Source organism: Lactuca sativa, chromosome 9 (assembly GCF_002870075.4).
Source record: "Lactuca sativa cultivar Salinas chromosome 9, Lsat_Salinas_v11, whole genome shotgun sequence".
Classification (NCBI taxonomy): Eukaryota; Viridiplantae; Streptophyta; class Magnoliopsida; order Asterales; family Asteraceae; genus Lactuca; species Lactuca sativa.
Genome location: NC_056631.2, coordinates 13,731,906 through 13,754,099, shown reverse-complemented (window position 1 = coordinate 13,754,099; position 22,194 = coordinate 13,731,906). Strand labels below are relative to the sequence as shown.

The 22,194-nt window shown below is 35.2% G+C and overlaps 3 protein-coding genes across 5 annotated transcripts; 2 read left to right on the top strand and 1 right to left on the bottom strand.

Annotated features, from left to right (window-relative positions):
- The first annotated feature begins 6,739 nt into the window (after positions 1–6,739).
- Positions 6,740–9,028, top strand: LOC111881238 (26S proteasome regulatory subunit 4 homolog A). Its single transcript, XM_023877654.3, has 6 exons — positions 6,740–7,314; positions 7,656–7,901; positions 8,017–8,186; positions 8,337–8,553; positions 8,627–8,767; positions 8,846–9,028. The coding sequence occupies exons 1-6, from the start codon at positions 6,835–6,837 to the stop codon at positions 8,927–8,929; spliced, it is 1,338 nt and encodes a 445-aa protein (XP_023733422.1). The 5' UTR covers positions 6,740–6,834; the 3' UTR covers positions 8,930–9,028.
- A 1,350-nt stretch (positions 9,029–10,378) lies between these two features.
- LOC111881278 (uncharacterized) lies at positions 10,379–13,013 on the top strand. Of its 3 annotated transcripts, none has more exons than XM_042898274.2 (7): positions 10,379–10,764; positions 10,863–10,894; positions 11,025–11,069; positions 11,408–11,497; positions 11,652–11,740; positions 11,849–11,899; positions 12,834–13,013. In XM_042898274.2, the coding sequence occupies exons 1-7, from the start codon at positions 10,646–10,648 to the stop codon at positions 12,990–12,992; spliced, it is 585 nt and encodes a 194-aa protein (XP_042754208.1). In that variant the 5' UTR covers positions 10,379–10,645; the 3' UTR covers positions 12,993–13,013. The 3 variants fall into 3 exon arrangements, with proteins under 3 accessions (XP_042754208.1, XP_023733465.1, XP_023733466.1); XM_023877697.3 differs by having other exon boundaries at positions 10,398–10,764; positions 12,826–13,013; XM_023877698.3 differs by lacking the exon at positions 12,834–13,013 and adding an exon at positions 12,134–12,335 and having other exon boundaries at positions 10,422–10,764.
- A 3,182-nt stretch (positions 13,014–16,195) lies between these two features.
- Positions 16,196–21,710, bottom strand: LOC111881309 (transcription factor PIF1). The gene is made up of 7 exons (XM_023877721.3): positions 21,240–21,710; positions 20,338–21,130; positions 18,526–18,627; positions 18,363–18,428; positions 17,959–18,024; positions 17,333–17,767; positions 16,196–16,675 (listed from the first exon to the last, which is right to left on the bottom strand). The coding sequence occupies exons 1-7, from the start codon at positions 21,326–21,328 to the stop codon at positions 16,619–16,621; spliced, it is 1,608 nt and encodes a 535-aa protein (XP_023733489.1). The 5' UTR covers positions 21,329–21,710; the 3' UTR covers positions 16,196–16,618.
- Positions 21,711–22,194: the final 484 nt, after the last annotated feature.

Below are 22,194 nucleotides of genomic sequence, written 5' to 3'. Positions count from 1 at the left end.
TTACTTTAGTTTGTTTTGAACATCATCATATTGGGGGAGATTGTAAGGTCAAACCTTGAAATATGATAATGTTTAAAACAGACCTCAGCATCAGCGCATATCTCAGTGTCAGCATCAACGTTTCAGCAGCTCAGTTTGTAATAGTTTAGTCAGTACATTGTAACAGATCTTGTATTTATCTTGTTTCCATAGTTAGCCTAATTAGTTAGCTGGCGTATCCCTGATTTATAGGGATTGTCTAGAATTGTAGTATATAATCTTTTGTATAGGTTTGTGAAAACATACTTTTCACAAACCCTAATCGTTGCTTTGTGCACACGATAATCTCTTTGTGAGATTATTCTTCTTAGTGAAAGCTTTTCTTCGTGAATTCCTCTTATTCTTATTCTCATTCACTGTTACTGTTTGATAAATTGATTAATCTAAAGGCCTCTTCACTTACTAGGTCAAATATTTATCTAATAATAATCCTATATTATCCATATTTAACCAAATCCATTAAATTTGATAAGGATAAACATTCCAAACATAAAAAATCGATTTTAGGCAATAAAAACGAGTTTTGGTAATTATCCTTAACAAAATCTGCTCAAAAAATCGAAAATCCCGTCAACAGCACCCTGGACTCGCCGAGTCGGCGGTGCAGACAGCAAAAATTTCAACTTTTTGATCATTTGGCAGTTCACTTTTGCATCTATTCAACTAGAAAAAACAACCTAGGCTCTGATACCACTAATGGGTTATGTGCATATTATCAATCCTATGGTGTTCATGCAACCCTAATTACTTGGATCTAGTTTTTCTACTTTGAACATGCAATAAACTTCCAAGACTTACAAACCCTAGATCTAGCATGCTAGTAATCAATATAACATATGAATTAGGTTTTAGATCTTACCTTGATTGTTATGTAGCAATAATAATCAATTCCTTGGCTTCAGAAAGCTTAGTGCCTCAAGTGTTACACCTCTAATGGAGTCACAAACACCACTAAGCCACTTGGATGAAGAGGAAAGAGAAGAGAGGCACCAAAAACGGTTGGAAACCCTAAAGGAAGTGTTCACCACGTTTTTGGGTCTCTAGGGGTCTTTATATAGGTAGGCAATTAGGGTTATCTAACAAGGAAACCCTAATTTGACTGCTTAAGCCCTAAGCATCCCATGGACCCCTTCTGGAACATGCCTTGGACGATTTCTAATGGGCTTCCCCATAGAATTCGTCCAACCTATTATTCCAAGGTGATCCATATCCCAATTATAGTTATCTTATAATTACAATTCCAATCCCTTAAGTTTAATTAATCTCTCTTACCCACAAAATTTATTCTTGACTAATATTAATTAAACAATATGATTTCTCCTTTAATATATTATTCTCATAATATATTAATAAATCATAATTAAACCTTTCTCTCCTTAATTCATCATACATATTGTTATGGTGAAGGCAACCCAAAAGGACCATGCTCATAATCGGGTCAAGTACATACCAAAATAGTTATGGACTTAGACACTAATCCAACATAAAATCGGTGCTCCCCACGGAGAACTACTCGGTCTGATGAACTGCTTGCCTAGCAGCTCCTGCAACTAAGATGACAACTCCTACATCTTACGCAGTGTCAGGCGGTACAACGCCTTGGCAATCAGGGCCGCACCTGGCATGAGGTCAATCCTGAACTCGACTTGTCTCTTAAGAGGCACACCGGGTAACTCCTCCGGAAATACATTGGCAAACTGCTTGTCAACCGGGACCTCCGAAACTAAAATCTGATCCCTAACATGCATATCCACCACATATGCCAATAACCTGCACACCCGTGCTGAATATACTTGTAACACCCGCGTTTCCAGGCTAGGCATTATTGTTGATGTAATAGTCTAGGTTAACCTTTGTAATTATTTTGAAGTATTAATGATGAAATATTTGAGTATTATGTGTTTTATGCTTAGTTGTGTGGCTTAATTGAATTAAGAATAAAATAAGCGTTAAAATTAAAGTGTGATATAATCCCAATATCTTTTCATAAAGTTGTAGGGGTCGAAACAAGGATTCCGGAGATATAAGGAATACCGAAATCCGAGTTATAACGAAGAAGTTATGACCTGTCGAAGTTTCGCGACAGAACCGGCACGACGCCAAATGACGTAGAATATGAATTTAAGATAGAGCGATATCTAGCCTTATTGATCTAAACGAAATTCGTAGGGTTCGTTAAACCGAGACGCCCAAATCTAACTTTGTATGAAGAAGTTATGATTTTCCGAAGTTTCGACTTAGCAATATGAAGCCCGAATACTCAAATATGAGATCGAGTGATTCTTAACCGAAACAATCTAAATGAGAGTCGAAGATCTCGTCAACAGTAGTCCAACGATAAAAAGACACACGAAAACGGAGTTCAGATGAAGGAGTTATGAATTTCGAACGCAGTTTTCCTGTCCCGGCCTACTAAAAATAATATATAAGTAATATATTTATAATATATTAAAAATAAAGTCAAAATTAGCCAACGGAGTCTAAACGAGACTTGTAGAGCATAATCTCACCTTCGCGTCGATATAAAGAACGTCGAAAACGGAGTTCGTATGCGAAAGTTATGAATTTCTGAAGTTTGGGGCGCGAACCCCAAAGCTGTGTCAGAGACCACAACGTGGCAAGCAGTGCCACGACGTGGCAGGTCTTCTGACACCTCCGGGAGTCCCCCAGACGCAACTTGCGATGACGCATGCAGTGACGATCAAGCCCACGACGTGGACAAAGGTGCCACGACGTGGCAAGGGCAGATTTTGCCCTATAAATAGATTTGAAGGGCTAACCGTTTAGGGTTGCTATTTTCTCTCCTCTCTCTCTCTCTCTCTCTCTCTCTCTCTCTCTCTCTCTCGTTTTACCTCGATTTACATGCAAGAAATATCTCGAAGCCCCGGTATCATCCCAAGACCCGAAGCGAGTCCCGAAGCCCGAAGATCCCGAGAAGAAAAGAGTTTCCGAGCCGAAGCTCTGCCCGCGAGGAGTCCGGTTTTTGTGAAGATCTTCCAGATCTACCGAAGAATACTACTTCTACAAGCCGTAGTGCTGTCTGATCATCTTCTGATCAAGTGAGTGTGGAGTTACTTTCTTCTAACGCATAATTATGAAGTATTTTATACGAAATACGTGTTATGTGTATATTTTGTTGTTATATGTGTGAATGTATATTCACTTTCTTCTATCTCATGGATATGATTTATTCTCTATGAAATACGTGTTATGTGTATGTGTCTCATCTTTTATCTGGAATGTGTTTTGAATGAACATACTATACAGGTTTTAAACTATGTATAAAATGTATATTTTATCTACTAAAATGTTGGGTAGAACATGGGTAGATAGTTGTCTTGTGATAAAAAGATGAGAGGCCTTGATGTTTTTTGATTTAGTCATCTAGCGGAGTTTAGATGACGACCACAGACTTTTCTAGACAGTCCTGTGGAACGCTAGCAGGCTCGCTACCTGTAGGTGTTAATGAACTTGGGTGTTCATTCGATGTACTCCATCCCCCTCATGGTTGCCTTATTTGACTTATATTGCTGAGGAACCCCCGAAGCATGTGTTGTCGCCCCGAAGAAATATTCTTAGACTAGGTCCCTTATGTTAGTTGTCTTAGGGACGTAAAGTGAGAATAACGGGAGTGGGTAATTGGGTTATTGTTGGTTGGTGGAATTAAATATAATTATTTATTCTGGGTTGAAAACCTTATATGCTCACCAGGCTCCCAAGCCTGACCCACTCAGTTTCTTTGTATTACAAGTAGTGGCGCCAGAGCATAAGTTGGATGACTTGTCAAGTTATTTTTGGATTATAGACCTGTTGTTGTAAATAACTGTTGTAAGGTCTGTATTGAAATGTTTATGCTTTTGGTCTGTTTATCGGAACATGACATCCCGAGTATTGTAATATAATGAAAAATACATTTCTTTAAGAAATGCTTTGGTAAATCTTATTTTATCATATTTTGTTTTGGGAACGAATTCCGCAACTCTTTAAATCAAAGGATTACTCTTAAATCATTTTAAAAGCATAAATTAAATCGGTCTTTTCAGGCCGTGATTTTAGGGATGTCACAATACTGCCTAGCCCTGGTTGCAGAACAAAACCTTGAACCCATCATGCTGCCCTCTCCATAGATAACTAGTTCTCCCCTACTTGGGGTTCGAACTACCACGCGTTGGCCCTCACAATCAATCATAGCACCGAAACGGCTCAGCCAATCGATACCCACAATCAGGAAGACATCCTCCATGGGGATAGGGATCAAATCGATCAGATAAGGCACCCCGAAAATCTCCACAATACAACCATGATATACCGATGATGCAAAAACCTCGTGTTCGTTGGCGATAGAGACTCGCAACGGACACTCTAACTCCCCAATAGGCATATTAACTCCCTACTGAACGATCGAGAAAAAAGACCGACTCACACCCGAGTCAAACAACACTAGAGCAGGCAAAGAGTTCACTAGGAACGTACCTATCAAAGGTACAAACATAAGCATAACACAAAACATAATCAACAAAAATAAGGGATAGAAACATACCAATCACAATGTTTGGAGCTGCTCTGGCCTCCTCTGCAGTAAGCTGGAAAGCGTGACCTCGAGCCCTCAGGGGCTCTACCTTACCTTGACCCCCATCCATAATCCTCAAAGTAGCCGGCGCTGGAGCCTGCGTCGGCTTAGCAGCAAGCGATGGGCAGTGGGCCTTCACATGGCCCACCTGGTTGCAATGCTAGCAAATCCTGGAACTGAGTGTTGGAGCCTGCTGGCGGCAATCCCTTGCCATATGGCCCTGTCGGCCACAATTGTGGCATCCAGACGATGATCGGCAAGCACCCTCATGCACCTTGCCGCACTTCCCATAAGTGCGGCCTTTCTAGCTCCTAGATCTGACATCAGCAGCCTTAAACCGCTTTGGCGTAGGCTGCGACTACGCCGATGCCAACCTCTGCTCCCTCTTCTGCAAATCAATCTTAATCTCACGTCGCCTGGCGGCCTCCTGCATCTCCAACAATGCACCATAACGTTGAGTAGAAACAAACTGGATTGTTCCATACTAGCACTTCCACACAATAATTCTACCAAAGGTGATCCTATTACAAGAATAGCTTCAGGTACACATGTTATAATTTTTACTGCCTAATAACCAATTTGGTCATGGGGTAATGAATAACAAGTTACACCAAAAGATGTAGTCAATACACCCAAAACCGCACATGTAACCCAAGTTAATTCGCAAGGTTTTTTAAATCCACCGATGAGATATACACGATACATGTAGGATCGTCATTAGGACCATCATACTTGTTGTCCATCGATGAACTACTCAGATTAACCAACAAAAATTAGCTTCAATCATTATGTATTGAACAAAGCAAAACATCAGTAACGATAGGACGATGGTAAAATGTCATAGCAAATCCTATAACCACACGGACTAAAAAACAAGTAAGCGTAATTCCATTTATACGATAAAATATGTATTACTACGACTGTTGACATAGAGTAGTAGATACTCATTCCTAGATGCAGTCATTGCTTCTTCTTCGGGACAAGAAGTTCATGACCTGTGGGCATTCTACCTCCAGGTGGCATTACTCTGTCAGACTTTCGCCTATTGTGGAAAATTCCTCATTGCTGCCTTCCGTGGGAGTCTAGGTCGTGTCTCAATCCCAGTGTGGTTGTGTGGTTGATCATCCTCTCAGACCAACTACTAATCATTGAATTGGTAAATTATTACATCCCAACTAGCTAATCAAACGCGAGTACCTCCTCCGACAGATACCTTCTTTTTCTTCTCAACTTGTTGGGGGGGGGGGGGGGGGGGTATTAGACTTTTAATATATGTACTTTTTAATTTGAAAGAAGGAAATAAGAAAAAAAAAACATTTTTGGCACCTATAGTTTTAAATTTCATGAATTATATTTAGTTTGCATGAATTACATTTTTGATCCTCTAGTTTTAAGTTTTCAAAATTACATTTTTTGCCTGTCTAGTTTTTAATTTCCAAAAAATAGTGCCTTACACTTTTAGTCCTTATAGTTTGCAATATTTTGCATATTAGATCCATATATTGATATTTTTACAAAAAATACTACATTATAATTTAGATACCTATAGTTTCTATAATTATTTGTTTTAATAAATATGCCATCTCTTAAAATACAATATTATTTATCCGATTCGTAAATTAGGTTAGTGATATAAGTAGGAGACGAGTCATGTATTAGAACACCTCATTAATGATTGTCTCATGTAAGATGTCGTGAGCAGAACTTGAAGAACCCAGTCATAAAGATTGAATGTGTACAAAAACATTAAAAACTAAATGTATACAAACTAAAATTATATTAACCTATTAAGTTTTTTTTGTTTAACTTAAAATAGCTGGTTATAAAGACTAAATGTATAAAAAAAAATTAACGGTCAAATATAGATAAAAGAATTCAATGACTAAATATATCAAAGCAAAAAGATATATTACCACTCATTTTTTTTTCTTTAAAAAAAGAAAAAAAAAGAAATAAAAAAAAAAAACAAGAAAAACGGTTCAATAAGCCTGGAAGGCCTGGAAAAGAAGCAAGTATTTCGAAATGAAAGCCCACAACCCGAAAAATAATCGGTAGGATGAAAACCGACCCGAATTTTACACAATCGTCACTCGTGAGTGGATCTACATATACCATTAGACGGTGATTTCCCATTCTCTCTGCTTTCTTGCAAAGAAAGACGTTGAAGAACCTTCAGAAACCCAATTTCCGATCCGTATTTCCCTATCGGTGACGAGCAAACCACCATGGGTCAAGGAACTCCAGGCGGTTTAAACCGACAAGGCTTGCCAGGTGATCGCAAGAACGACGGCGACAAAAAGGAGAAGAAATTCGAACCGGCAGCGCCGCCTGCTCGAGTTGGCCGGAAACAACGTAAGCAGAAGGGACCTGAGGCAGCCGCTCGGTTACCGACGGTTACGCCACATTCAAAATGTAGGCTACGGCTCTTAAAGCTCGAGCGAATCAAAGATTATTTGTTAATGGAAGAGGAGTTCGTGGCCAATCAGGAAAGGTTGAAGCCTCAGGAAGAGAAGACTGAAGAAGACAGGTCTAAGGTTGATGATCTTCGTGGAACACCAATGAGCGTTGGTAATCTAGAGGAGCTTATTGATGAGAATCACGCCATCGTGTCATCGTCGGTCGGACCGGAGTATTACGTTGGTATTTTATCGTTTGTTGACAAGGATCAATTGGAGCCTGGATGTGCGATTTTGATGCACAATAAGGTAACATTCTTCTTTTCAAGCATTAGCTTTTCAATTGATTCCAGTTATAGACAGCCTTCATTTTAATTGAATTGGGTTTGAGTTGATTGGAATTGAAAGCGATTGATGTGATCGCAACAGGAATAGTGTTCTGATCAGAAGTAATAGATCAAATATTGATAATTGACGAGTGCATAAGTAGTTTTTACTATAGCATTTGATAATGAAACGATTACATTGCATGATTGATTGCGATCCCATATATGGAAATGGAATGAAAGGATCTTTCAGCTACCTGTGATTACCCCAAAGCAAATTAAGCTATATGAATGTGGTAATGGGGTCTTTTTATACATTGTCAGGTTCTTTCTGTTGTTGGGCTCCTACAAGATGATGTTGACCCCATGGTGTCAGTGATGAAGGTTGAGAAGGCTCCTTTGGAATCATATGCTGATATTGGTGGATTAGATGCCCAGATACAAGAAATAAAAGAGGCAGTAGAGCTCCCATTGACTCACCCAGAACTATATGAAGACATTGGAATCAAACCTCCTAAAGGGGTTATATTGTATGGTGAGCCTGGAACAGGCAAGACTTTGCTTGCAAAGGTTTGCTCTTCAACTTATCTTATTGTGTCAATCTAAGATACTGTTTCTTTTTTACTTACATCTTAATCCCGTAACCACTAGTCGGATTTATTTATTTATTAATTTTTTTTTTCAGGCAGTGGCAAACTCCACGTCCGCAACTTTCTTACGTGTTGTTGGAAGCGAGTTGATTCAAAAGTACCTTGGAGAAGGTCCTAAATTGGTGAGAGAACTCTTCCGAGTTGCGGACGATCTCTCCCCATCTATCGTATTCATCGATGAAATTGATGCCGTTGGTACAAAAAGGTATTTAACAAACTTTCTAGGGTTATTTTCAATGACCAGGAGGGCATTCACGTCTTTTACGCAGACAAGAGATTAGGAGTCTCTGTTTTGTCCTATTGACATCAGTCTCAGTCAAACACAGTGGTACCTACCTGTTGGTTTGCTATGCAGGTATGATGCACACTCTGGAGGGGAACGTGAAATCCAAAGGACAATGTTGGAATTATTGAACCAATTGGATGGTTTTGATTCAAGAGGTGATGTCAAAGTCATTTTGGCGACTAATAAAATCGAAAGCCTTGACCCGGCTTTGCTTAGGCCGGGTCGGATCGATCGAAAGATAGAGTTCCCCCTTCCCGACACTAAAACCAGGAGGCGAATTTTTCAGGTAAATTTGGACAAAAATTGGGTGTTTTAATATTTTTTTTAGTTTATGTGTTTTAATGATTTTGTTACTTTAGATACACACATCAAGAATGACTTTGGCGGATGATGTTAATTTGGAAGAATTTGTTATGACGAAAGATGAGTTCTCGGGGGCTGATATCAAGGCTATATGTACTGAGGCTGGATTACTTGCTTTAAGAGAACGTAGAATGAAGGTTAGTGTGAATGGGTTTAAAATGGTATATGTTTTTATATGGACTAAATTTCTGGTGATGGTGTTTTGGTTAAATTAGGTGACACATGGGGATTTTAAGAAGGCAAAGGATAAGGTTATGTTCAAGAAGAAAGAGGGTGTACCTGAAGGATTATATATGTGAAAATGCTCGACACCATATTCTTTTTTGATTGTTTATGTTTATTTGATGATAACTCATATTGCTCTCGTTACAGCCTCTCGCTTAATAATTGTTTTTGTATGTGGTTGCGTTATGTATATTATTTGATCATTATAAAAACCTAGGGGATGAACAAAACCGAAAAACCGATAAAACGAAACCGAACCCATTAAGAGCCAAGCCAATTGTTTAAAACCGACCTAAATCCATGGGTTAAAACCCAAAATCCATCAACTAGTTTAACTTTAATCGTTTTCATTTTTTTTAAACTAGTTGACTTTTAATCTTTATCGGGTTTTTTTTGAAGTGGTTGACTCTTAAGTTTTGTTAGTTTCTTTAAATTAGTTGGTTGATTTTAAAGCATCTCCTCCAATAGTAAAAATACACTATGACATTATATTTTTGTCATCTTACTATTCTAATAATTTTGATCTCAAATTAAATAGTTGAACTTTTTCAATAGTTTTTTTTTATGAATTTAACTTATTGATTATAATCTATTTAAAATGTTACGTAAAACTTTTTGGTTGTTTTTTAAACATATTAAATTTTAATATAAATATTTTAAATTAAGGTTATCATTATAAATTAATATATAAACACATCATAAATAAAAAACAAAAACTATGGTAGAAATAATTAAGTAGTTATAGAAATGTAAAATATTTAAAACTAAAACATAATAAAGGGATAAAAATAAAATATAATAAAAAATATAAAGGGTTCCATGTTCAAAGTTTTATAGTATATTGTTCATTCAATATATATTTGAATGGTCAATAAAAACACAAATAAAAATAAGTGGTGAATTAGATAATAAAAAACTTTAAAATAGGTCTGTACGTTTTACCTGTTATATCCAATAAGGCTCCAAAAACATGGTAGATGATGTCGTTTGGTTCATGGATTCTTAAGGAATTTGAAGGAAAAGAAATTTAAAATCCATAGCAAAGTGTGTTTGGCTTACCAAAGAAAAGGAATTTGTTTTCCTTAATTAAAATTATATTCCATATTTGAGTGAATTACAATTCTCTAGTAAATCATCAAGAAAATAGATTCCATGAGATATCTTTCATAAAAAAGATAAAATTGACCTTCCTTCCATATACAAATCATCCACGCCATCTTCTCTCAAAACACAATCAAATACTTGATTAAATTATCTCTCCTTTGACAAATCAACAAACTAAACAAAAATCACATTCATTTTCATGTCAGCCAAACACATATCAAATTCCAATTCATTTCCTTTGTATTCCAATTTCTTTGTAAGATTCAATTCCTTTAAAAAAAATTCTACGAACCAAACGCCACCTAATTCTTATAACCCAATATTTTATCTGTTATATCACATACGTTTTTAACATGTTTTTTTACTCAATTTGATCAAATTCGTCTCAAATAAAATAAACATTCGGCTCGTTTGCCTATTTGGCTATTTTTATTGCAGAAAATTTTAAATTACAATGTTTCGTTATCTTTTTATATTATTCGTAATTATTATTTATCCTAAACACGCTAAAACCACAGACAAACCTTCTGTTCTTCATATACATGTTCCCGGCTCAATCGGCGGCGCCTACTACTATATCTCATTCTCCCCCTGGTTTGCCTTGCCACCAACTGCCGCTGCCACTGCCGGAGTCCGGACTATCGATATAGAATAGATATAGAGTCATCTGCTTAGGTCTGATCGGAATGGGGAAACCAAAGAAAGGACCTTCACCTAAAGAGTCAGCTACACCACCTAAAAAAAACTGTAAAGTATGTGAGAAAGCAGTATCCAAATACAAGTGTCCTTCCTGTCTCATTCCCTAGTAAGTTCATCGTTACCTTCAACTTCAACTTTGTGTTCCTACGATTTAGGGTTTTTATGCGTATTCGATCATATTCTCTCACTTGATTTCTTTTACAGTTGTTCTCTCGTCTGTTTTAAGAAACATAAAGGTACTCAATCTCTTCTACCTGCCAATTGCGATTCCCTTCGTTTCTGGATTGTTCTAGTGTTCAGTCTCAAACTTGTTTTCTCGCCAAATCAGTTATTGTTTAGGTTCTGAAGAAATTTATGTTTTTGCAGAAACTCCATGTGTTAAACAAGTTCCTGCTCCTGAGACCGATACAAGTATGGTTACTTGTATTTCCTTTACTCGATTTAGTAACACACAGAGTGATCTCAACTCTATAAACATATTTGTGTGTAGTAAGTGCAAGTTTAAAAACTAATCTTTAGGAGGAGGGAATCTTGCAACTCATACTTCAAATATGTAGAATTTAAAAAGGGCAAAGTGCAGGAAATAGCAATATACTGCACTTTTCATTTACTCATACTAACAATGTACTTACATAGTTACATTTCTTTAGCCACCATATAGCAACATAATTCAATTTTCTTTACCCATTGTAACAATGTACATAATAGCAATGTAGTTACAATTCTCCACCTTGTATTTATAAATACAGGCACAAGTACTTCACCAATTGATGTGGATAGACCATGTTATGTTGATGTTGATGATGATGTTTTACCACAATCCCAACTAGAGTGCATAGGTATGCATGCTTTCTTCTGTGTATATTTTGACTGAAAAGTTGACCATGTTACTCGGTGTCAGTTTACATCTCTCTTAATTCGATTTGCATATTAACCTTATTAATTCCACTAAAAGACACTCATTGTTTACAAGTATAAGATTTTTGACTTCAGCTTCTTGTACTGAAATCCGTGATGCTCTGAAAGATGAAGATCTGCAGAAACTCATACGCAAAATAGATTGTTCTGCAGACACTCGAACTGTAAGTGATATATATTATTTGCTCTCCTTATTTTTTTAGTTTTAAATTGATAAATTAACAACACAACAAATCAAAGCAACACTGATTGTTGTTTTTCAAATCTTTTAGGAACTTGATAAAGCAATGGAACAAGAAGTGTTTCGCCTGTTCACTGAAAAGGTGTCATCTTTTATCATCGTTTAGTTAAGGGAAAAAAAGGCCCTTGTATTTTGAAAATTCATCATTCTATCGATTTAGCCACTGAACTATTATCTTTTCTATGATTCTAATCTTAATAATTATGAAGTAGCTAAATCGACAAATAAATAATAGTTCGCTAGCTAAATCGATAAAATGGTGCGAATATGTTTTTGTTTTAGAATTAATATGTTTCTCGTTGTTCTCTATTGCTAGATTTTGTCAATGGTAAATAGATCTGGGGATCAACAGCTATAGGTGTATGAGTTTACCTTGATAGGAACTTTGACTCGTTAGCTTAAACATGTTGGCTTATGTAATCTTTTTTTGGTCTTGTAGTTTCAACCAATCATATAATATTTTTGGTAGTGATTATAAGTTATTTTGTTTAATTTATAACTTTAAACTATTAGTCGTAGCTCTGCGTTTAAAACCCCACAAACATAAGTCTTGACATGGACCCGTATTTTTTCATTTACGACTTTGAATTCGGCGTTTTTATTTTATTTATTTCTGTTCCATGAGTAAATCGCTTAAAATCATCTATCAGTGACATGATATTTCAGGCGGCAACTCGGTTATTTTGGTTTGAAAATAACTGAAACAATTACTAAAACCAAAACAAGATTGGTTAAACAATTAGAACATTTCAAGACATTTCTTCCATCATAATATACACAAAGGTATAATGACATAATAGGATAACAAACTATCTATATTTTCATATATACCAATGTACTAAAAATATATTATATGAAGGTAATGCACTTTGAGTTTTGTTTTTAAAATACCATGGATTAACCCGTTTCCCATGATTGATTCAACTTATATAAGTATTCTGAAAATACCATTCTCTAACCTTTCGTAAACTGTTTTGACCCCTACTGATATTAGCCTCTAAAAAAAAGAAATGCAGCCTCTTCAAAGGCCATACAAGCGTGGACGATTTTTCAGATTTGTAGCAGGCAAGAAAACAACTTCAGCGAAGAATGTCATCAATTTCCTATTCTTTCCGATCCAATTGTGGAGGTTCAAGCCCAGTACAACTCATATATTCGTTGTGATTCTTGTTTAAATAAAAAAACATTATGAACAATATTGTAGGTTTTCAAGTTGTCCAAATTCTCTTTCGCAAGGAAGAAGAAAAAAAAAATTTCTAGTGGATCGACCCTGAGGAGATTCAGTTGTACAAAATTCTCATTTTTAAACATTTAAGACGTTGAAGAAAAATAAATAAATAAATAAACCCGTGGAAAATAATATTGTAGTAACCATAAAACTCTGAAAATCAAACTTAATGGTTTTGTTATTAAATCATATGCATATGAGTAATAACGATCATGATACTTTACACAAAAAGTTTTAAGAAAATTCATATTTTTTTTCAAACCGGAGTACTTTAACTATAACCAAGAACATGAAGAACGTTATCAAGAAGGGTCAAAATAATTATACTGGTGTGATCAAATAACAGTTTTAAAATTTTGTTACCCATAAAGTTGGATCCAGTTAGAACTAAGATAATTATACGCCAGTGAGAAGCTGGAAATCCCTCCGGTGGAAGAAGTGGGATGCACTGGTGGTTTCTGCGACGGAAATTACAAAGTAGTCGGAAAAACGCTTCACTAATTGTCACCGGAAAATGAGAGACAAATGGAAGAGTAATTAGGTTCTGCGACCTGGTGAGGAACAAAAGGTGGAACCCTTTAGGGGGGACGCCTTTTGAATCTTTAGAGATGACAATTTGGAGGGAAATTCACGCGCCCATTTTTCGCGACCTTTAGCAGTGACAATGCCGTCACAAATGGTGTCATCCATATTGGTGTGAACAAAGCTAATCCCAGCCGTTGGATCAAGATGCAATCGTAGGGACAAAAATTGATCTAGACCCATTCATATGGATCACCGATCAAACCCTTTAGCGACACCTTTGTACGACATGATTCTTTAGCGATGACAAAAACGCATATTCTCAAGTGTCGTCCCTAGAGCGTGTATTTCTTGTTGTGACACGAAACATCAATGTTTTACGTAATACGAATACGACACAACACGATGTCGTGTTTTTTTACTAAGATGAAAACGAACAAATTAAAGATGACAAACATAACACAACACGACAAAGATAACATAACATAATAATTAGTTCATTTAATTGATACTCAATCATACATAACACGAAAAACATGACAAGCAAATGCTAAATTGTGTCAATTTTATGTATAATTTTGCACCGAATACGATTTTGTATTTCAATTTTGTCCCAATTTTATTTCGTGTTCGTGTCACAAATTGTCATCCCTATTTATCACAATGTCTTGACAAATAATCAACAACCTATGAAATTTTGGCTAAATAGTCAAGCTCAAATTCTTTAGTTCGACTCTGTTTCCAACATTTTTGGTTTTTAAGATTTCTAATATTTAGCTATTTTTAGTTTTAGGTAAATAACATGATTCTAAGTTTTCTGTAACTCATATAATAATTTGGATAATAATTATAGGGATAATAATAATAATAATGACCGTAAGAAACCTGACACCATGTGAAAATAAGTTATTTTTTCGGATTTGTTAAAATGTGCTTGAAACAAAACATTTTAGACTAATTTCATACCAACCTTATGTCACTGATAACTATTTTCTATAAATAAATATATTTCAGATTCAAGTTCGGATTGCGGATATTGGATTTCGAACAAAGTATTGCAGACATAAAAAAGTTAATCAAAAATTTCAAGAACATATCCGAAATATGGTGATCAACATTCGAAACGTAGAGAAAATGTTTTTTTTACTAAAATTCGACAAAAAGTTAAAGAACATAAGAAAAGTAAAATAAATTATGAATACAAGAATATAAAACATGTCATTTAGTTGAAGAAATAGTGTTCGGATTTGAGGTGGTATTTTTTGTTTGTTTTAATAAGTGTTTGGTAAAAATTATAAAAAAGTACTATGTTATCTAAATCTGAAATACTAGTTTCGGAAATAGTGATCATTTCGGTAAATCCCCAAAAATTAGTTTATTTCTCTGTAGTTCTCAATTTCTTGTAATCCTATTTTCGTGATTATTTTTAAAGTTATTTTGTTTGATTTTAAACTTGAAAATATTAGTTGCCCCTATAAAAAAGTAGAAGCACACTTCTATAAAGAATTAAAGATATAGTAACCCTTTATTTAAAACTTAATAATGTTATTTTTTTAGAACGACCGAGTTAGTATATGTTTTTATTATTTGTCACACTTTGTGTGTATATTTACATTCTAAAACATGTTTATTGTTTAAAGTTTGCTATCACATTTAGATCGTCTTAACCCAAAATGGGTAGTCCTAGGTCCAAATCAAGTTGTCAACTTGCTGGTACACCTTTGCTATCGAATGATATAAAAGGGATATATTCCGGGATTTAAAGTGAACACAGATTCTTAAATCACATGCATGTAATACCACCCACAAGAAAAAAGGCTACATTCTTAAGAACAAAGAAGTCGTCTTTCACAGGAATAGACAACAAAAATGAATGTAAAAGAGCAATCGAACCTCATTAGAATCCAACTTTTAATCTATTAATAGCATCCACACTATAAGCTTTTTCCACAACTTATTTACACAAATAAACTATATAAAGTCAAAATAAGTTTCTGTGTAAGCTTTTCAAATTTAAAAAGTGTTTTGATAAATTAGTTTATAGCTTATTAGTTTATTGTTTATTAGCTTATTAAAATAAGCAATAAGTAATAAGCAAGGGGAAGATACTTAATCAGTTTATTTAGATCCCTACCACAATAAGTTGATTTTTAATGATTCCTATCTAAACACTTAAAGTTAGCTTATTGTGATATGATTAAATTTATAAACACCATTTTTTTCTCTATCTAAACACCCTCTTAATTCAAAGAGCTTTTTCACATTGTTTGTAAATTTACAAGCTTAACAGATAATTTTTTTTTCATTTTTTTCCATACTATTTTATTCATTTACTCTATAAATTGATATTAGTATAAGCATTAAACTTTTTATTTTTATTTTACTGTATTAGAGGTTTGTTAAGCTTTTTGGTTTATTGATGAACCGAAAGGTTACGGCAAAACCTAAAGACGGAGTTCATACCCAAATTCCTTTATTTAGGCCTTGGAAATCAGCTTTTTCATTTATATGAGAAATTTGATTTAAATTATTTCTGTTCCAAGAAAAATCGTGTAAAATCATCTATCAGTACGTTGTTCTTGGCTTACGGATTCCTGTTAAAAAATTACTAAAATCAAAAGAGAGCAGTTAAATAATTAGAGCATTTCAAAACATTTCTTCCATCATAAATAATATAAATATACACAATGTTCTTCTTAGAGAAATTGGTCTTTAATTGCATCTATCTCAATGACTCAATTGTTGGAAGTGGGGAATCACTCTGATTGGTTCCTTGATGCATATACTAGATAGAACAGAAAAAACATGTCTATCATCGTATAATTTACACGTCAACTATATATGTTACATATATATCACATATATATGCATTAATATGCATGCATCATCTGGCCTTTTTAATTAACTACAAAATTTAGTCGGCTAATTAGAGCCTGTGATTTCCCAAACTGACCTCTCCACTAATTAGGCAAATAGCCCACGACCACGTACATACATCTTCAAATGGCAATCTTACACCACAAAAGGCTCATCGGCTTATTAATTACCGCTTCACTGACGGCTCGGCTCCCTAACATCTTTGTTGCTGTTTGGCGTGCATGTAAGATTCTGCACAAACACCGTTTGCTCAATTAATATTTTATTGATTTCGCTAACTATTTTTTAAAGTGATTAAACCATTAACGGTTTGAAAGAGATTAAGATACAGGAAAACAATTGTTAGCGTTTTGAATGACATGCATACAATGGAAAAAAAGAACAGAATAATGTATATGATTCCTATGATTGGAGTAATCGTGCTTAGTAGAATTATTAATTCTTTAATGAAGTATACAAATTACATCAAAATCTGTGTATAGCGCGGGACCCATTCCTAAGTTTTAGTAGCAGTCTATATCAGACTCCATAACTCAAACGTATGATTAATCCACTTAACTAAATTTTGGCTGAACCGATTAGAAAAACAATAGATGAATGAGTAGCAAAATCGATATTTTGGCCTAATTTCAAAGTTGGTAACTAGGAAAAACAGGTCAAAATAAGTATAATGTCTTTTTTTTTTTTTCCAACAACAAATTTACTCCACGACTTGGACCCTCGACCTCAAAAAAGGAGAGCAATGCTGGATACTATTGGGTTAGAAGCCCTTTGGTTAAGTGGGTGAACTGAAAGTGGTAATGTTATTTGTGTAATTTGGTGAAAATTAAGTGGATGGATTACAGTTACACGTGTTGTTTTTTGATTGAATGGTAATTGTAATTGTACCTGAGGAGGTTGTGGTAATTGTGTTTGGGGGAGACCGATGTACTGTTGATATGGATCTACAGGGAATGGAAAGCGTGGTTGGTTTGGAGGAAATGAGTTCATGATGGGGTTAACGTTAGCCATTTGACTTGATCTTGCAGCTGCGGGACCCATGACAGGGACAGGGACCTGCTGTGGCATTTGAAACCCTCGTGGTGGAACTGGAAAACGTGGACCACCCACATGAACCCCTGCTGCTGCTGCTGCACCTTGATGATTTGGTTGCATTGTTGGACATGGAATCATGGGGCGGTTCATTCCGACTTGGGCTTGATCCATTCCCATTCCGATTCCCATTCCCATTCCCATTCCCATTCCCATGGGGGCCATTGTTGGCATGTATCGCTGCACACCTGGGAACATCATTGGAACCATGTTGTATCCCATCGACATCATCTGCATTATATATAATTATATGTCATCTATCTTATATGAAAATTATTTGTAAACACAGATATAGATTACAAAAAAAATTGGAACTTTCAGAGACTTAGATTGTACAAGTATAGAGTATGAAAGGAACCAATAATATATATGATGGAAGAAATAAAAAAACAAATGGAATCTTTTATATACATATAATATACCTGCACTTGCATTTGAAGTGATTTCAGATACTCGATGGCCTCATCCAACATTGAAGCTTTATCAGACTAGCATTCAGAAATGATAAACAAGTATTATATAGGTCGTCAGTTGATGTGTCATGTGTACATGAATAAATGATGTTTAAACAATATTTTAGATTAAGTCGATTAAGGCTGTGTTTGGCGCATAAGCCATGCACTTTAATTAGCCTATTGCAATTTAGTGTTTGTTGAGACACCAAAAATAGCTTTTTGATAGACTATTTGAGATGGCTTATAACTAATTGTATAAGCTAAAAGCTTACTTTTCAGCTAGAGCGTCAAAGTAAAAAACTAACAAAATTAACCAGTATTTAATAGACAATTAAACTCAAAGAAAACATGTGTAAGCTTAGGATGGGTACCTTGTTGCAGCGGGGTATTAGTTCTTGCAAGGCCTTCATCTTTTCATTAATTCTATCTCGACGTCTCTATATTTTAAAAGAATTTGCTCACGTAAAATACCATGAATTAACAAACCAGAGAGACTCTAAAATGCAACTAACAGAAACACAATTAATTACAAACCCTTTCTGAGAGATTGTGTACTTCCGCAGCACGTGACCTCTTGGTAGACATATTTGATCCACGTGACTGCTTCTTTGTATCATGATACTCAAACTCGGCATCCTGCAAATAAAAAAAAATACCACCAAAACACACATTAATTACTCACGTGCTGTAATTAAATTAAATGCACGCCGCATTTGTACCATATGTATTGTATATATATATATATATATATATATATATATATATATATATATATATATATATATATATATATATATATATATATATATATATATATATATATATATATATATATATATATATATATATATATATATGTGCATGCAGCAACAAGATGGACAAATCAAGTGTGTGTGAATCGTGCATCTTAATCTGAAAAAGGTGACTTGACATTCAAGATCCCAAATTCAAGCATACAAAATGGAACATGCATGATAGCACCGAGGACAAAAAGGATCGAACTATAAAGCATGTATGTACTCAAGTACATGGTACTCGTAAGACTAGAATGTTAAAACATGTAGCACTTGTACTATACATATCCATAATTAGAAACGTACAACCTGCACAAGCTAGACCATTGAATTGAATGGTGTTCTTAATCCGTGCGTGACGTGAAAAATGATTATGCGTATAGTAAGTAATAAAGAAAGACTATTGTATTGTTCGTTTTAAACATTAATGATATAATTTAACCATAAAAAGTTATATATAAAAAAAGATATCTCATTGATGAAAGATGATAATGATCATGCTTGTATGTTGTAGCAATTATTGTAAAGGAACAAACAGCCACTGCTGAATGTTTTTTTATGTTGTAGCACATATAATTGTTCATGCCTAAAATAGATAAGGCAAATAAGTGAAACAGAATAATGCGTGATGGACTTTTTTAATAGTCTGTAAAACGCATCTTTTATTTATTTTATTTTTTTATAAAGAAAAAAAAAACAGTTAAATGGGGAAAAATTCTTACACATATTGCAGAAAATTTTGATGGATGAAAATAAAAGATCGTGATTCATGATGTTATCTCTAAAAAATGTATGAAAGTGATTTAAAGTTTGTGGTGGCCCACATGGCACACGTGTCAATATTAAAGACCACGTGTGAAGACGGCGTTATTTTGCAGCAAGCCCGAAGGTGCATCGAAACTTGCATTCCATGGATTCGTCTGGGCGCTGTTGCTAAACGACGCAATAACACTCGAGTAACAAGAAATTCAAATTACACGAACCGGAATTTTATTGGCCTAACCAAATATGGTAAATTACTTTAATTCATAACACTCGAGTGACAAGCATATATCGGAAATGCAATTCTTTACGCTTTCTGCAACATAATTTATAGAGATCAAAGAAGTGAGATGTTGATTGTTGAGCAAAACTTATAATTTTTCTTTCTTTCCAAAGAAAAAAAATTGCTATTTTTATTTAATATAGTTTAATTTTAGTATCTGATTAACAAGTTCGAATTATTGGATCTTCTCCAAAAAAGTTAGCAAAACGGTTTTCCATTTTAAGTAAGATTTTAATGCATAATTAGATCTTCAATCATTGATACATATTAGAAGATACTGATAGACGATAGTTGACTTAAAATATCTTATTTTATATTTATAAATATTCTAAACACCTTTTACTAATCAAATTTAGTGGTTAATAACTGATTTTATGTATACAACTAATTTTATTTGTTTGATTGTTAATTTATAGCAACAGATAGATATTAGTTACTGTTAGAGATTGCATCATTAATGCTAATAATGTACAAGTCTATGATTGCACAAGGGTAATTGTCGTTTACCTCGCTGTAGCATTCTGTGTCGTCAGTGTCTCTGCCCTTGCGTTTCCGATTATCCGTCGCCGGCGGTGGCTTCCGAGACGACGGCTCCACGCTCGCACTTGCTCCTGAGCCGCCTGTAACCGGAGATGAGGACTCGCTGAGATCACACGTCTCTGGTTCCTGTCCGGCGATCGATGTACCTGCTGCACCACCAAAACTGCGGCACTCTACGTTCGCGCCGGAGACAAACGCGGCACTCTCCGTTACGTGTGAAGCCCTAGATTGGAGAGCTTCAGCCGCCGACCGATTGTTTGACTCCACAACCGTCGCCTGCGATATCTTGTTCGAACTCGATGGAGCTGATCCGGTTAAATTTCCTTTACTAGGCCTCGAGAAATGCAAGAAATTTGCAAACTTAGGTTGGCTTGGTTCCTCTTCCACGCGCTTCAAGGGAGGAATCGGAGGCCGAGATGATGGAATAGTAACTACCGGTGGCGGCGGTGGTAAGGAGGTAGACGCGGTGGTGACCGGAGCCGACGAAGGAAGAACAGGATACATGATCTCGTTATTATGAAGGTAGAGGTCTAAAGAGTTGTCATCGTTTGGGTAATGAAGCCAAGAGACCATCTCGTCTTCTTGCATGAACAGATTGCACGGCGTCGGTTCTTCCTCGATAACACCGGATCTGATCTCTCGAGTGGCGGCAGACGGCATCGTTTCCGACTTTTTGTTGCCGACGACGGATCTCTGGCTTTGGCTCTGCATTACGACCTGACCGTTTTGCCATAGTAACTCCATTATATCTTCATCGCCCCTACAATTCAAAATTTAAATCAACCTTTAATTAATACAGAATCTTAATTTCAATTTTAAATCACCATGAACAGAGAAATCATCAATTCGAATCGAACAAATGAAATTACATTGCTGATTTCTTGTGCCTTTTCAAACTTGAAGAAGCCGGAAGCAAGTAATCTTCGTCCACTTCAAAATCAGGAACACAATGATTCATCCTCTGAAACGCCGGCGCTAATCAAAAATCGAAAGAAAAAAAAAATACAAACTCAATTGAGTTTGTACTATAAATCTATAATCAACACAAAATATCTCAGTCTAACGATACTTCGCGAACACCAAAAACGAAACAAGTCTTCTGATCTTGTTCCTGTAACAGTATTGGATTTAAAGCCTAGGACCATGAACAACCTTCACTGAAATCTCAACAACTATCCGACTTTGACTTGCACCTGTAAAAGCTTCAGAAGTTTATGAAGTACAGAAAGGACATGAAGCTATTTTCTTGGGTGGGAGTTGTTTGCAGCTCAACACGAAGGAAGAAGATAAGGTGCTCTCTCTCTCTCTCTCTCTCTCTCATTCGTTCATTTTATCATCGGAGAGGAGGCCACCATTGACTTTCTGTTTTCACTTATATCGATTTTACATGTCAATTTTAGCTATAGGTACGGTTATCCTCTTTAATCATATTAGATTATCAATCATAAATAAGGTTTTTTTTTTTTATTTCGAGCAATTTAGCTATAAATGTGATTATTTGTAGGGATAATAACCAATCATTTTTCATAAACAAATACAATAAGTTCCCATTAAAACTTAAAAGTTAAAACTGCTCAAGTTACAAACTTAGCCTTGCCCACATGATTTTTGTTAGGAAAAACAACTGCACAATTTGTTCGTGATAACAGCTTCGATTTCAAACTCTATTATAAGTATTAAAGATGTTTTTCCCTCAAAACAAATGTTTTTAGAATTTTGAATTAGATAGATAATTTTTTAATTCAAATGTTTCGCTAGGTCTATTTGTTGTTGTTTCTATTGTACCATTTGCAAAATCTCATAAATTGTTCGTATATTATGTGG